This window comes from Penicillium alfredii (assembly GCF_028826965.1).
Source record: "Penicillium alfredii strain IBT 34128 chromosome Unknown utg000005l_segment0_segment0, whole genome shotgun sequence".
In the NCBI taxonomy this organism is placed as follows: Eukaryota; Fungi; Ascomycota; class Eurotiomycetes; order Eurotiales; family Aspergillaceae; genus Penicillium; species Penicillium alfredii.
This window is the reverse complement of record NW_026622702.1, coordinates 1,183,496-1,198,165: the sequence shown is the minus strand read 5'-3', so window position 1 is coordinate 1,198,165 and position 14,670 is coordinate 1,183,496. Positions and strand designations below refer to the sequence as shown.

At 52.7% G+C, this 14,670-nt stretch overlaps 8 protein-coding genes across 8 annotated transcripts; 4 read left to right on the top strand and 4 right to left on the bottom strand.

Annotated features, from left to right (window-relative positions):
* Positions 1-444: 444 nt before the first annotated feature.
* On the top strand, positions 445-1,601 carry NUU61_003880 (trans-2-enoyl-CoA reductase (NADPH) TSC13; the record flags this gene model as incomplete). Its single annotated transcript, XM_056654462.1, has 3 exons — positions 445-484; positions 578-793; positions 919-1,601. The coding sequence occupies 3 exons, from the start codon at positions 445-447 to the stop codon at positions 1,599-1,601; spliced, it is 939 nt and encodes a 312-aa protein (XP_056512489.1).
* Positions 1,602-2,034: 433 nt separating this feature from the next.
* On the bottom strand, positions 2,035-3,140 carry NUU61_003879 (putative alpha-1,6-mannosyltransferase subunit; the record flags this gene model as incomplete). Its single annotated transcript, XM_056654461.1, has 3 exons — positions 2,035-2,265; positions 2,345-2,778; positions 2,852-3,140. The coding sequence occupies 3 exons, from the start codon at positions 3,138-3,140 to the stop codon at positions 2,035-2,037; spliced, it is 954 nt and encodes a 317-aa protein (XP_056512488.1).
* A 745-nt stretch (positions 3,141-3,885) lies between these two features.
* NUU61_003878 (mitochondrial 54S ribosomal protein bL28m) lies at positions 3,886-4,536 on the bottom strand (the record flags this gene model as incomplete). The annotated part of the gene is made up of 1 exon (XM_056654460.1): positions 3,886-4,536. One exon carries the CDS (start codon positions 4,534-4,536, stop codon positions 3,886-3,888), a length of 651 nt encoding a protein of 216 aa, XP_056512487.1.
* A 272-nt stretch (positions 4,537-4,808) lies between these two features.
* Positions 4,809-6,402, top strand: rvb1 (RuvB family ATP-dependent DNA helicase pontin; the record flags this gene model as incomplete). The annotated part of the gene is made up of 4 exons (XM_056654459.1): positions 4,809-4,952; positions 5,040-5,259; positions 5,323-5,870; positions 5,938-6,402. The coding sequence occupies 4 exons, from the start codon at positions 4,809-4,811 to the stop codon at positions 6,400-6,402; spliced, it is 1,377 nt and encodes a 458-aa protein (XP_056512486.1).
* Positions 6,403-7,142: 740 nt separating this feature from the next.
* Positions 7,143-8,007, top strand: NUU61_003876 (v-SNARE protein VTI1; the record flags this gene model as incomplete). Its single annotated transcript, XM_056654458.1, has 3 exons — positions 7,143-7,322; positions 7,452-7,858; positions 7,920-8,007. 3 exons carry the CDS (start codon positions 7,143-7,145, stop codon positions 8,005-8,007), a joined length of 675 nt encoding a protein of 224 aa, XP_056512485.1.
* A 365-nt stretch (positions 8,008-8,372) lies between these two features.
* On the bottom strand, positions 8,373-9,404 carry NUU61_003875 (DSC3 family protein; the record flags this gene model as incomplete). The annotated part of the gene is made up of 1 exon (XM_056654457.1): positions 8,373-9,404. The coding sequence occupies one exon, from the start codon at positions 9,402-9,404 to the stop codon at positions 8,373-8,375; it is 1,032 nt and encodes a 343-aa protein (XP_056512484.1).
* An 894-nt stretch (positions 9,405-10,298) lies between these two features.
* On the bottom strand, positions 10,299-11,066 carry isa1 (Fe-binding Fe/S cluster assembly protein ISA1; the record flags this gene model as incomplete). The annotated part of the gene is made up of 2 exons (XM_056654456.1): positions 10,299-10,336; positions 10,394-11,066. The coding sequence occupies 2 exons, from the start codon at positions 11,064-11,066 to the stop codon at positions 10,299-10,301; spliced, it is 711 nt and encodes a 236-aa protein (XP_056512483.1).
* Positions 11,067-11,800: 734 nt separating this feature from the next.
* Positions 11,801-14,245, top strand: NUU61_003873 (ARMH3 family protein; the record flags this gene model as incomplete). Its single annotated transcript, XM_056654455.1, has 8 exons — positions 11,801-11,884; positions 11,941-12,060; positions 12,114-12,194; positions 12,252-12,405; positions 12,471-12,583; positions 12,639-12,973; positions 13,029-13,439; positions 13,504-14,245. 8 exons carry the CDS (start codon positions 11,801-11,803, stop codon positions 14,243-14,245), a joined length of 2,040 nt encoding a protein of 679 aa, XP_056512482.1.
* Between the last annotated feature and the right edge of the window lie 425 nt (positions 14,246-14,670).

The window sequence follows — 14,670 nt, the reverse complement described above, 5'->3', positions numbered from 1 at the left end:
TCGTCTCTGGTTAGACTGACGCTTCCAAGGTTCAACAGTTGGTAGAATAGTAAGCCAGCAATAGCCTGGAAATGTATTTCTTGAACTTATCTATTCGAATTAATCATATCTGGACCCTGGCTTGCCCTTGTCGTCCTTTGTACGGTCCAGTTAGACCAACCCAACTGACTCTCTCAAAGCTAGACAAATCCTGAGGGATTTTCATTGTGGGAATGATCCCCCAAGAATATAGGGTGACATTCCGTAATTGAAGATGATCAGCTCGTCCTGCTGGCAACCTTGGAGACATAGATCAAAGTCACGTGGGACCAACCGAGGCCGAACAAGCTGCCCAGAATGATCGCCAATAAGCCCCAAAAAGCGGTGCAACTTTCAAATTCTGCACTGCTGAATCCACATCCGCCACCCAAGGAACATCATCTTTGGAGTCAAGCATCAGCTGCAATGGCATCAACCAATGTTACGCTCACCGTGGAGCCGCGGGGTATGTATCCATAGCTCTTGTTTCACCTAGCATTTCTCGGGGCGAGCTGCGACTGGCCCCCTTCAAGACACAAAATTGCTGATAACAACACAGGGAAACCTATCCGCAACCTCCCAGCAGAAATCGAGATTGCCCTCACTGCCTCCGGGGAAGAGCTCCACACTGCTCTAGCGGAGGCCTCTGCGACTTCGGTGCACCGGTTGAGAATTACCAAGGGGAGCGACCGCAGCGTGGTCCCCAATTCGACACGGACCACTATTCAGGACACTGGTCTCCGGGAGTCGAGTGTGATCCATGTCAAAGACCTCGGTAGGTATTATACTCCCTCATAATGGACGCATTGGCAGGAGAGATACCAGGGGTGCGGGAAGAGAGCTCAGCTCAAGTGGCTCCAAGTTTATGAATAGATGTGCTAACACACAATTTTTTTCTAGGTCCTCAAATCGCATGGCGCACCGTCTTTATCATCGAGTACCTCGGCCCACTTGTGATCCCCGCACTGTTCCTGTTCCCTCTCCGGTCTCTGCTGTACTTCAACCTCGACAAGCCCCTCCACGAGGCCTCCGAGACCCAGCTACTGGTCTGTCTGCTTCTGACTGTGCACTTCCTGAAGCGCGAGTTCGAGACAGTCTTCGTGCACCGATTCAGCAATGCCACGATGCCCGCCCGTAACATCTTCAAGAACAGCGCTCACTACTGGGCCCTGGCCGGCTTCAACATCGCCTACTGGGTGTTCCGCCCCGACGCAGCCGCCGCCACCAAGCAGCCCAACATGGGTCTCGTGTATGCGGGCCTGGCGCTCTTCGGCTTCGGTGAGCTGTTCAACTTGAACGCGCACCTGATCCTGCGTGATCTCCGCCGGCCGGGCACCACCGAGCGCGGCATCCCGTCTGGGTTTGGGTTCAGCCTAGTCACCTGCCCGAACTATATGTTTGAAATCATTGCGTGGCTGGGGATCTTCCTGGTCAGCCAGTTGAGCTGGAGTGTTCTGTTCTTTATCTTCGTTGGCGGCTTGCAGATGTGGAGCTGGGCCTGGAAGAAGGAGATCCGCTACCGCAAGGAGTTTGGGGACAAGTACAAGAGCAAGAAGACTGTCATACTCGCTGGTCTCTGCTAAAAGGCGGAAGCGCCAGGGGTTGACTTGTGTGTTCGGCAAGTTCTCGCCCGCCATTGACATTTCAACGCATGGAGAAATGAATGAACTAGATTGCCTCGACCGAGAAGTGTTCTCTTCCTCAAAGACTCTAAGTGTCTATGAAAAAAAGAAAAACCAACCAAGTCCAAGATGGACTCATTGATCCATTCGGTTTATCGTATAATTTGAGACAATTGAACTCTATCACAGAAAATAGAAGAAAGCGCAAGGAAATTAATCATCTCTCTTCGAATACACGCCAACCATGAAAGACAAACACCGCGCCATATCGTGAACCATCTGCCAAAACTCCAACCACATTTTAGCAAGCACCGTCTCTCCGGAGCGAGTCCCCTTGTGGGTGTTGACGGAGGATGGGGGGTTGCATGCTCTGAATTGACTTTGATTGTAGCGATTAATCGGTCTTTGTTTTCCTTAGCCACAACTTATAGTATGGCTCCAGCTCCTGGACACAGTCCCTGCCCTTAGTGTCATCACACCCAGGGAACCGAATCACAAAGTCCCCGTCCTGGTAGGTACCATCCGACGAAGCCCCTGTCGAGTCTTTGCTATAGGCATTCAGGGTGCGTTGAGGGACTAGGGCCGTCCGCGCCAAAATAGTCGGATGCCATTGCATGATATGATCCTGAACAACAAAACATAATATTAATCAGTACAACGGCTCTTTAACCTGCCTGTCCCGAGGGATGGAGAGCATGTCTTACCAGTCCATGAATCTCTGCCTTGGCAAAGTTATAGCTGCGGAACAGCGGATCGAACCAGACATCAAGGAAGAAACGGGCAAACTCTCCGTTCTTCAGGACAAAACTTCCGGGACTGACATCCTCTTTATCCTGGGTCACAATGAGGTCGATGTCGTTCTCTTTCAGATGCGAGAAGGTCTTGATGATGCTGTCTGGCGGCACAACGGGGACGTCCTTCAGCGTCAAGGATTCGAGGCGGCTCTTTTCTAACAGGTGTGATTTGAGGGGTTTGGATGGGTTCATGATCAAGGCATGAGAGCTGAGGTGGAAGAAGTACGCCGAGCGAGGGTGGGATGCGATGGCATGACGAATAGCCGGAACCAGGGCCCAGCTCTTGGGAGCATCGCCTACGGCATCTTTGTAGTCGGACACCGTTGCGAAGAAGTTCGTGTAGCCTGTTCTCGCCACTCGTGGTCAGGGTCCATCGCCAGGGGGCTCATGCCACCAACGGCCCAAGGTCAAGCTTACCATGACGTTTGGCATAGTCCTCCCGATTCGCCACAATTTTATTGAGGTAACTGTCGCTGAAGTTCTCGCGATCCAGCAGGGTGACAATCACAACGCCTGTCGTGCCAGTCGGCGTCGCAACGGATGTCGAGCTTGAAGAAGAGAGGCGGGAGCAGATAAATAGCAGCGAGAGAATTGCGATTCCAAATAAGGCGACTGTCTTGAGCTGCTTCCTGCGATAGATCGGGAGGCGGGAGGAGCGAGCATGAGGGAGAAGATGGGGACTGCGCGGAGGCAACGCGAACTGCATGGCGAGGGATTGTCCCCAGCGCAGTGCTAATCAAAAGAGCCGGGGATTGCCGTTCAGATCATAGTAAAGAAGAATTCCGAGTAGACACGAGAATGCAGCTTTTGTCAGGTAAAGAGTTGGGAGGAAAGAAGGTCGAAGCTGCGATTCCAAGGGTATGGTCCTCCAAATCGGTGGGTCTGCGCGCATTCCAACGTCGCCCGCCTCGAGTTAGCACTATACATCCAGAAGTATTGACGATAGGTGATAAGTGAGTCAATTAGGCAGAATTAAAGTCATGGTTGTCTAGGTATATACAGTTTGTTTACTCTCTAACTCAAGATACTTATCCGATGAGTAGCTCTGTTGTAAACAGTTGTTTTGGTCGCCACATTACATCAGGAAAGACATCAAGACTCCCAAATATATGGTCATAAAAGACCCAAACTCCAGATTGATCAGTAGACATCGAGATAGCATTGGAGTATAAGTACACAGAAGATTGAATATGCAAGTTCAGAAAAGCCCATCACCAAATTCCTCACTCGCAAGGACTCAAAACGACAGACCAGAAAAATATAGCGCCAATGACTTGGTCCAGGTGGTGATACAAGAGCCTGCCCGGTTGTCCTCGATACGACAAACCAACCAGATTGAAGCCTCTCTTCCCTTCTTCTAGTCGCTGCTTTCATGCAGCTGCTGGGAGCCATTCGTGTGATTTCACGACCGGACAGGAAGTTCGGCTTTCGTCGCGGCGCTGAAATCCGAGTTATGCAGTTCCCGTAGGTGGTTCATTGGTGTTCTGCTTGAAAGCACCGGGTTTCGTCATCGGTTTGATGTTGAGTTGTGATTCGATCTGAGCCTCGACATCGGCCTCCCTCTCTTTCAACCACTCCTCAAATGACGGCGGCTCCCGAAGACCCAAGCGTCTTCGTTCCTGTCGAAACTTTTCTTGCATCACTGGTGTCTGCATAACTTGCCATCGAAGATGCCACCCGAAAACCCCGAGTTCCTTGATGCGCCCCGGTTGGTCACCCAGGAGGTAATTGTCGAGACTGCCCGATTTGCGAATTGTGCGCATTGCCCGATGAGAGACCTTGATGAACAGGTACTCACCCAGCGCATCGCTCCACAGCTTCTTTCGGCGGACGTTTGGCTTCCAGATGCGTCGCGTCTTGCCCTCGTTGCGTCCCTTCGAAATCTTGTTGCCAAATTGAATCATGGTGCCTCCGTAGAGACCCGAGTTGGACTGCTTGAACCATCGATTGGGGCCATAGGGGTAGGGCGGGATGTAGTCGGGAAGTGGCTTGGTCTTCTGGGTGGCCAATGTCATGGAGAAAGATCGTTTGGGTGTGGAAAAAGAGAGGCCACGGAAGGCCGCAGAGAGACAGAAGGGAGTTTTAGCCTGCAAGCCTGCCATTGTGTCGGGCAAACCTCAGTGGGCAAGAGGGAGGATGCACGAAGCCTGCGTAAGTGGCCGAGACGGAAGAATTTGGGGGTGCTGACCGCCTTTGGCGCGGCCGCAGTGACTGCAGATCCCTTGCTCGCGAATTTCAAGACCATCCTCCTCTCTGGCTTGTCTATCTGAACGATCTATTTCTGACATCTGGTTTTTCTTGATCTCTCGTTCAACCCATTGAATCCATTCTCCCTCTATCTTGTGGCTCTCCAAGGCCACACCTCGTCCCAACCATGGTCCAGATCAGTGAAGTCAAGGGCAACTCGCGCGAGAACAGGACGGCGGCGCATACGCACATCAGAGGACTCGGATTGCGCGTGGATGGCAGCTCAGAGTCGACCGGCGATGGATTTGTGGGACAAGGTTCTGCCCGAGAGGTGAGGGGAAGCTCCCAATGAGTCCATGGAGATGGATCATGCCCTTAGGGAAGCGTCGCTGACAGACTCCAAATTATCGTCCCCTAGGCATGTGGTGTAGTTGTCGACTTGATCAAGGCGAAGAAGATGGCTGGCCGAGCTGTTCTGCTCGCCGGTGGTCCTGGAACCGGAAAGACCGCACTTGCTCTCGCGGTATCACAGGAACTGGGAACCAAGGTCCCATTCTGCCCGATTGTCGGGAGTGAGATTTACTCCGCAGAGGTCAAGAAGACCGAAGCGCTCATGGAGAACTTCCGGCGAGCGATCGGTACGTATACCGACCAGAGAAAGGATCCAACAAGCACGAGTGTGTGACTGACACGCCGGACAGGCCTCCGAGTTCGGGAAACCAAGGAAGTGTATGAGGGTGAGGTGACAGAGCTGACTCCTGAGGAGACGGAGAACCCACTGGGTGGCTACGGGCGCACTATCAGCCATTTGATCATCGGCTTGAAGTCTGCCAAGGGCACCAAGAAGCTTCGCCTCGATCCCAGTATCTACGAGGCTATCCAAAAGGAGCGGGTCACGGTCGGAGATGTCATCTACATCGAAGCCAACACCGGTGCGTGCAAGCGTGTCGGGCGGTCCGACGCCTATGCGACCGAGTTCGATCTCGAGGCGGAGGAGTATGTGCCGGTGCCCAAGGGCGAGGTTCACAAGAAGAAGGAAATTGTCCAGGATGTCACGCTGCACGACCTGGACATGGCAAATGCCCGGCCGCAGGGTGGACAAGATGTCATGAGCATGATGGGCCAGTTGATGAAGCCCAAGAAGACGGAGATCACGGACAAGCTGCGCCAGGAAATCAACAAGGTGGTCAACCGGTACATTGACCAAGGAGTTGCCGAGCTGGTCCCTGGTGTACTCTTCATTGATGAGGTAAGTGGCGGACTCAGGTCCTATATATCCCATATTCTAGGCCACCAGGTTCTGACTTCATGGGTAGGTCCACATGCTTGACATTGAATGCTTCACATATTTGAACCGCGCCCTTGAATCGAGCATCTCTCCGATTGTCATCCTTGCGTCCAACCGTGGCAACACTGTCATCCGTGGCACCGACGACATCACCGCTGCTCATGGCATTCCGCCGGACCTGCTCGCGCGTCTCCTCATCATCCCCACCAACCCTTACACGCCCGATGAGATTAAGACGATCATCCGGCTGCGCGCAAAGACAGAAGGCTTGAACATCACCGAGCCGGCTCTGAACAAGGTCTCCGAGCACGGCAGCAAGGTCAGCTTGCGGTATGCCCTGCAGCTGTTGACCCCAGCAAGTATTCTTGCACGCATCAACGGCCGGCCCGGCGGCATTGAGGAGCCCGATATTGCCGAGTGCGAGGATCTCTTCTTGGATGCGAAGCGAAGCGCAGCGATTGTCAGCCAGGACAGTGAGAAGTTCCTCGCATAGAGCGAACGATGGAAAACGCCGGAAATTCTTCATATCTTTGTATACCATGGGGCTGTCTTGTTGTTTATTGAAAAAGGCGAATTGTTCTGTGTAGGCCTGGTTTGATGCTAATGCCATTTGATGTACCACTTTGGATTTTACTTGGCCTGTTTACCCGAGACAGCTGTAAAGCACCCTCGCAAGCTCGTTGCTCGTGAAGCCTATCTTATCTGTTTTTTTATCTATGATCTGTATGGCACTTGGATGCTGTAGCCGGGCCTGTAGGAACCAAACGGAATATAACAATAAAGATGGGATGTAGAAATACTAGTAAATTAAGAAGAACAGATCTACTGGAATTTTAATATACTAGTAACAAAGATATTCATGGATGCTATAGAAATGTCGAATATCCAATGCAACCCGACCTCGGCGATCACGTGCAAGCGACATCATCGTCCCCAGCCTCCACTCGTCGGATCCGACGATCTCGAGAACCTGACACTACGACAGGTCCCGTTCCCCAAGATTCACCTCTAACTTACAACTTGATTATCCACGCTATCCTTGGGACCCAATTCTCCGACCACACCGGCGCTCGGCACAACTTGACCACCCTCTCCCACCCCCAGATAAAAGGTGGAGCCTGGCCTCAAAGAGGAGTCAATCAGCACATCAATCACCCACATCTGTCGCAAACCGACATCGCTCCTTTTACTACTTCCCGCACTACACACCCATAATAATTTACGAGAACCAATATGGCGAACCCTCTAGACACGGATGTCGGCTCCGAGCTGTTCGGCAGCTACGAGAATGAGCTGAAGCTGCTGCAAGCCGATCTGAATCAGAAGCTCGACCAGATTTCGGAGGCAAGTGGCGAGCAGCGGAAATCGGCGATTCGGCTGGCGGAACAGGTGCTTGATGAAGCGACGGAACTGGTGAGTTTGTCCATTTATTCCGAAGTGATCAAAAGAGGTGGAAGTGGCAAAAAGTAATGGGACAAGCGGTTATCAGGATCCGACCAAAAAGACGACGATAAGCTAACAAACCGTTTTTAATGTGTACAGCTCGACCAAATGCGCATGGAGAAACAAAACATCCCCTCCGCCGCGCGGTCCAAAGTCAACATGCGGTTTCGCAATTACTCCACGGACCTCGACGAGGTGAAGCGCAAGCTCAAGTCGCTGTCCGATGACCGCAAGGCGCTGTTCGGCGACCGGTACACGGATGAACCGCAGGACGAGCACCTCGAGCAGCGTCAGCAGCTCCTTTCGGGGACGGACCGGCTAGAGCGCAGCTCGGCCCGGCTGCAGCAGAGCCAGCGGATTGCGCTGGAGACCGAGGACACGGCGCGGAACACGTTGTCGGATCTGGTAATACAGCGGAACACTATTGAGAATAGTCGCAATAATCTGCAGCAAAGCGAGGGCTATGTGGATACCAGTATCAAGACGTTGAGGGGCATGGCCCGTAGGTACTGACTCCCTCCCCCTCGGCATATTAGAACTTTCTTGCTAATTCTTCTCCTTGTCCAGGATGGCTACGAATCGGCTGATCACCATTGCCATTATCACTGTTTTGGTGATTCTGATTTTCGCCGTCATTTTCAGCAAGTTCCATTAGCGTTGGAGAGGCTTCCGCGGGCGTTTTATTCTGGGTGTTTTGCGTTTTTATCTCTGAATTCTCCTGCGCTCGTGCGAGACATCGTTCTGCGATTTTGTTTGAGAGCTGCCCCGCCGTTTCCTCCGGGGCCCTTGTATGATATAGCATTTGACGAGTTGATGGGACCAGATTGTCTGCAGGACCTCTGGGCTCATTCCATGCTCGCGCTCTCTAATCTAACGGGTGATAAACGCATGCTTGATTGAGGGGGTATCTCGTAGAATATATATGACCAGAAAAAGATCCAAAGAAAAGAAACGCCGAGTTGCCAACCTGTGCAACCAAAAAAAAAAAAAAAAAAAAAAAAAAAAAAGAGAAACAACCCGCTAGTTCATGATCCTCATGGCACCAAAAGCCGCATTGACTACGACACCGACGAACACGGCCACACCTTTCCGCCAGCTCCAAACACCCTCTTCCCTGCGCAGCCACATAGCACACCCAACAGGCCAAAAGAAGCCCATGACAGCACCCCACAGCATATCATCCATGGCGCCACGCGAGCCAGATCCAAACCCCCCGTCATCATCGCCCAACCCACCCAGACCACCACCGCCACCATCCCCGCCACCGGGTGCCTGCGCAGCCGTCGACCCCTCGTCCATCCAGCGGTCCTCGAGATCACGCAACTCCTCCCCAGAAGGCATGGTATCACGCGTTCGCGAAACAGACTGCACAGCAAGGAACTGCGAGCGCAAAGCAGTGACCTCAGCGGCGGTGAAGCCAGCGGTAAGCAGCCGGTCGAAGCCACGCGGGCCGGGCGTCGTCGACGGGGCGGGATGTTGCTGCGCAGGATGAGCGGGCACGCGACGCGACGACGCAAACAGTGACGAGGCATGGCGCGGGTCTCGCGCTTGCTCGTCTTCTTTCTGTTTCTGGAGGAGCTTGGTCGACGCGGCGCTTGCTTCGGCGGCGAGGTCGGCGGCCGAGAGCGCGATATCACCGATCGAGCAGTGGATGTATAGCCGTGGGCGCGTGTCCCGCACGGCTTGCTTGCCCTTTCCTTGTCCTTGTTCTGAGAGGCAAAAGGCGCTCTCATTGTGGTTTTGGTCGTCGGAGTGGTCGGCTGCTGCAGGCCGCGGGCTGCGCGCGGGTGATGGGGGGAGTTTTAAAGAGACCGTTAAGGCGGAGGTGTCTTCCAGGCCGCGGCCGGCGTAGATCAGCCGTAGGCGGTGCGATGATAAGGATTCTGGGAGCTGCGCCCGGATCAATTGCTTGAGTCCGGCTCCGGTCGTGATGTCCGGGTCGCTGACATCGAGCTGAAGGTCCGGGATCGAGGCCGAGAACCGGACGGTGATAAGCAGCGGGTCAATGGTGTTGCTGCCAACATAAGGAGAGAGGAGGGCCGGTGAGGCCATGATTGGAGGTTTATAGCTGGCCTGTTTGAGGATTGCAGGATCATCGATACAAGTCCATTGGCATTCGTCACAGGAGAGTTGTTGGGTGAGGCTGATGATTCCCACATTCCCCGGCCATCGGCGTCATGTCATGTGACGTAGCCTCAATGTAGATCGGGATGGCTATGAAAGGGACATCGTGCGTGGATTTTTAAGGGAGAGATCGTGGTGTTTGTATCTACTCTAGTTGACTCATCGAATGAAGCGTTACCCTACTCAGGTTTATCAACCTAGGCAGAAAACAAGTCTTTTTATAGATGAGCTGACTTGTCTAACCTCCTCTTGATTCTACTCAAAATCAATTAAGTAACTGTACATAGAAACACATATATAGACACATGATATTAGATAGGGGGCTTGTAACCTTACGTTTATGGAGTAGAAATCTGCTAGATGATGGGATATGGATAAACACATCCATAGATTATCTATGTTTGCATGCCTACTATTGCAAGATATCTCATAGTTTCATCATTGTCCATTGAACTAGTCTACAACTGAGAGATATCATAAAACAGGGTTAGCGCAGTGCCATAGCTGTCTGGCGGACAGCAAGAACAAGATCAAGGCAGAAGCCGCCAGCGAAAGCCTCTACGACAATCGAAGCAACAGAGCACGCCCGCCGAGGATGAAAATCTGACGCAAGACATGGATCTTGAAAAGGGGAGACAGGGCAGTATAAAGACAGGTGGAGGAATTGTATCAACTGGATATCAAGCGTATGTACTCCACCGCAAGGGTGGCCATGGGACCCATTAAAGAAGGATTGAAAACACCGTTAAGAACACCGTCCGATGCACCAAAAATATGACTCTGAGAGAAGACCGGTATAAGGAAACATGTCGAAAGAGGGGCTTAAACCATGAAAGATTCACCGCACCCACATTGTTCCTCTGTTATGACCCAGTCAGTCAACCATGCAAAACTTGGCTGTGGGGGAAATCACTTACTGATGTTGGGGTTGCGGAAAACAAACCGCCGGCTTAACTTATCCTCCTGCCAGTCCATTTCACTGCCGATGATACTGAAAAGGGCCTTGCTGTCGATCAAGACCTTCACACCGTCCTGCTCTACCACCTCATCAAACTTGGCCGGCTTCTCCACATACTCCAGGTGGTACGCGAGGCCGGAGCAGCCACGGTTCTTCACACCCACCCGAATGAACTTTGGTTCGGGCTGCGCCATCAACTTGTGCAGTTGTTCGATTGCAACAGGTGTAACTTTCATGGCGGCTTTTCTTGGCCGCAAGGGCCGACGGGGCTTCGGGGAAGGCTTGGGAGCGGGCGACGCGGCCTGTGACTTTTGTGCCTCATTCTCCCGCGCGTTCATATTGGAGGAGGGTTCTGTTTGGGATGCATTTTGCGGTGACTTGGCCTCCGGAGCGGGCGGGAAATCGGCCGAGATGGAGCTGTCAGGGCCGCCGGCGCTGCGTGGTGGCGGAAATGAGGACGGGAGCGTATGGGGATGGTAGGCAGTTGCAGTCTGCATGTCACGCTTGGACGAGAGATGGGTGTTGCCGTAGGAAGAGAAAGTCCGCAGACGCTGTCCCGCCGAGGGCTTCACCCATCGGAGAAGTGTGGCGGATGATGTCACCGGGCGCTGCATGGCGCTGGAGAAACTCATAGCAGAGCAATCGAAATGAGGGATAGCAAAGATGACAGTGATTTAGAGAAGCATGGATTCCTTCAAGTTTGTCGACACGAGATGAGCTGAGGGTGAACGAGAAGAAGGGAAGTGTGGAAGTTGGGAGGTGAAGAATCGCTGGAGTCAATACCATGGGATTACTAAGGCCGCAGGGGAGCCAATCAGCGTCGAGGCGTTTCTACACAAAAATGGCGCCACTCGCTCGGGCTGTTGACCCCTTGGAATGTAAGAGATGACGATAGTCGTGACGCTGGTTAGAAGAATTGTGTTTATTGCTGTTTCTTTTATTCTTATTTAAAAAAGTCTTCTAATTTGCAATCATGTCAACAGTGTCTCCAAGTACTGTCCACTTGCAGCGTTATCGGCGGCTGAGTCATCGGCCCTGCGATTTCCGGAGCCACCGAGGTACCTAAGTCCATACGCCCCATTGTTGTGATGGCCCCGGAGTGATAGCTGGAGACCCCTCTAGGTAAGCAGCGGGATAGGGCTGAGTGTCTTATTCGACATCAACAAAGCGGGGACTCCCTCCACCTTGTGGTAAGTTCCTCATCGCCATCGCCAAGTCCCCCCCCTGAGAGGACATGTGGCTGGATCCGCTGACAAAGTGGCTGGTTTGTTTCGTGTTTCATCAGATCAAAGAAACTCAAACCTGTGTCTTCTCCAACCTGCAATGCTGGCGATCTGCCGATCTTTGAGGTCTACTGGTAGAAATCATGGAGGCCTCTCCCCTTACCCAGCAAAGTAGACCTGAAACCTTCAAGCCGAAGATTGTGCAGCTCTACGAGAACTTGTTCAAAGTAAGGGTGCTCACGTGCGGCATATACCCCTCCTGATACTAATCAATTCCACGTAGGCCGAAGATGCAGAGCCCTCCGAGGGCTTTTGGCGGGAGTTCTTTCTGCTGCCGCCGGACCGAGGCCAGCTGCATGCCCTGCTAGACCGCTTGAGCCCAGACGACACGTTGGGCTTGCAGGTAAGCTGGTGAAACCAGTCTGCAGTTGTCCAGGATTCTCATGTAGTTTCTAGGCACAAACTCAACGATTTTTTGCTCGTGCCATTCGGGAAGCAGCGTCCGGGGCCGCGCCGACGGACCTCTATGCATTAGATGTCAGTATCAAGTCTCGGTTGATTCTCAGAAAATTCAATACTAACTTAGCTCTCCAGACATTGACGGTCTTCTTGACTAGTATCCTCAGCAAAAAGTACACCAATCCAAGCTCGGATGTCATCACAGTCCTGGCAGGGCTTGATGAGGTAGACCATGTCATCTCGGAGTTTGTGGCAGCCTTGGATGGCATCATTCGTAATGGCAGCAGCCGTGAGTTCTTGTTGCATGTTTTGATTCTCATGAGTACCCCTAATGCTGATTTGCCTCTGCAACAGTCGAACTGCGCCTCGGGGCAATCAAAACCGCCATAGCCATGACCAGCGGGGCATACAAAACCAGCATTGTGTCCTATTTTACGCATCGAGACCTCTTCCCATCGTTGATGAAGGTTAGACCTCTAGGAATTATGCATTTCTATCACACCGACTAACATAATCTCGCAGTATGTTCATGATTCTGAAACTTCTCTACAAGTGTTTGAACCATTTCTCCTGTTGGGGCTCTTGGCGAACTACAACAAGTTCGAGTTTCAAAACCCCTATCAGTTTCGGCTCGATGACTTTGTCAACGAGGGTAGTATCAAAAAGATCGTCAAGGGCGTCGGTCTGGTCTGTGGTGGCTTGCGAAACGGTTATGTCGCCGTGCAGGACGATGTCCCGGAGGGCTGGAGTTTGAAAAGCACCTTGATCTTCTTTGGGCTGCGAGCCCTTGCTCCCGGAGCACGGGACAGGGCGAATCCACCCACCGCAGAAGAAGCCAAGGCAATGTTTGCGCAGCTGTAAGTGCCCCCATACCAAGAATGATGACTGCATAAAACTTACACACTATACCAGTCCTGCTCAAGAGGCCGCAATTCTTCTGGCTACATACGACTTTACCAATTCGAACAAACTCTTCGGGTACCATCTGGTTCACCTAAGCCCGGAGAAGAGCAACGAAGAATCACCATTTGCCAGTTTTCTTTCGTTGGCTTCTTATCTGCTCCAACATGCGTACCGGTCCGTCCGAGTGGCACACTATGCGGAATTGAGTCTTTTCACACTTCGCATTCTAGTCGAGGACCCGACTCTCTGCAAACACATTTGCAGCGATGACGGCAAGCGAAAGGTCCGACTATGTCGACAGAGACAACCCTACCTGCCTCTGGTCAACGGGGACCGTGTCCCTGCCACGGTCATCTTCGACATCATGATCGACACCATCACCCATAATCTCCGCCGGCGTCTCGATGTCAATATCTACAGGTAAGACGAACCCCTGCGGGGGCCCTTCTCTAAGCTTTGTACATGGCTAAATATCTCAATCCAGTCATACAATCGCAATTACACTCCGCCTTCTAACATACTTGTCCATGAACAAAATCCGCCTGACATACCACTGGTCGGAGCTCTGGCGCACTCTCCTCTCGCTCATGCGGTTCCTCACAAGCTACGCCTCTGATCTGACCAGCAACCCCCGAATCCACATGCTGACCAGCTCGCTCGCCGATCTGATCGCCTTCTGCGTCTCGGGTGGCGACACCTTCCTCCCGGACCCGGCTTCCTACGACGACCTCTTCTACAAGCTGGTCGAGACGGGTCCCATCCTGTCAAAGTTCCGGGACGTATACGGACCCACCCGTTCCTCTTCTTCCACCACTATAACTTCTTCTTCTGCCGCGCTCCCTGCTGCAGCAATCCCCAAACCCTCTGACGGACCCTCCTCCGCCAATGCCCCCCACACCGCCGCCATCGACACCCTCCTGTCTGTCTCAACCCACTTCTACACTCTCCTCTTCCACCCGGAGGGTGGCAAGGACCCGACTGCTGCGTCCGCGGCTGCTGCTAGTCCCAAGCCAGACAGCGAACCCGTGGCCCTGCCTTCCATCCGGAAAAAGAACCTCAGCCCGCGCGAGGTCCACCGCATCATCAAGCAGGGCTACGATACCCTGAGCATCCAGCCGCCCGAGGGCCTGAGTGCCTGGGCCAAGTGGCGCGAGACCGAGTGGAAGAGTGAGCTCAAGCGTGCTGCACGAGTTGTCGTCGACGACTCGAGGCAAATGGTTTCGTAGGGGTATCCATATCAATCAAGTCTTGGGCATGCTATGCCCCTCCTTCTCTCTTTTTTGAGGCTTTGGGGCTTTGGGTTAGGGGGTAGTGGTGACTGCCGCACTCTTGTGGTATGTTCTTTTTCTCATCCTTGGTATCTATCTAGAACATAGGCTGTTCGGGGCTGTGGAATGGCCCGGTGAGCACATTGATGTGTGTGTTGTGTGTCTTGGTCTTTTGAGATATCCCGTCCGGAAATGCATCGAACACAGGACATGAGCTATGCATACTAGGAATAGACCCGATTTTGATTATTTTGTCGCATGAATCCCGTTGGTAGCCCCCTTTCCAAACCCTTTGGGCTTGCTTTTACATAAGTTGCTGTGAAATCATGCTACATGCTCCCTGTATGGCTACCTCATACAACAACCTGACGAACGGAGCACAA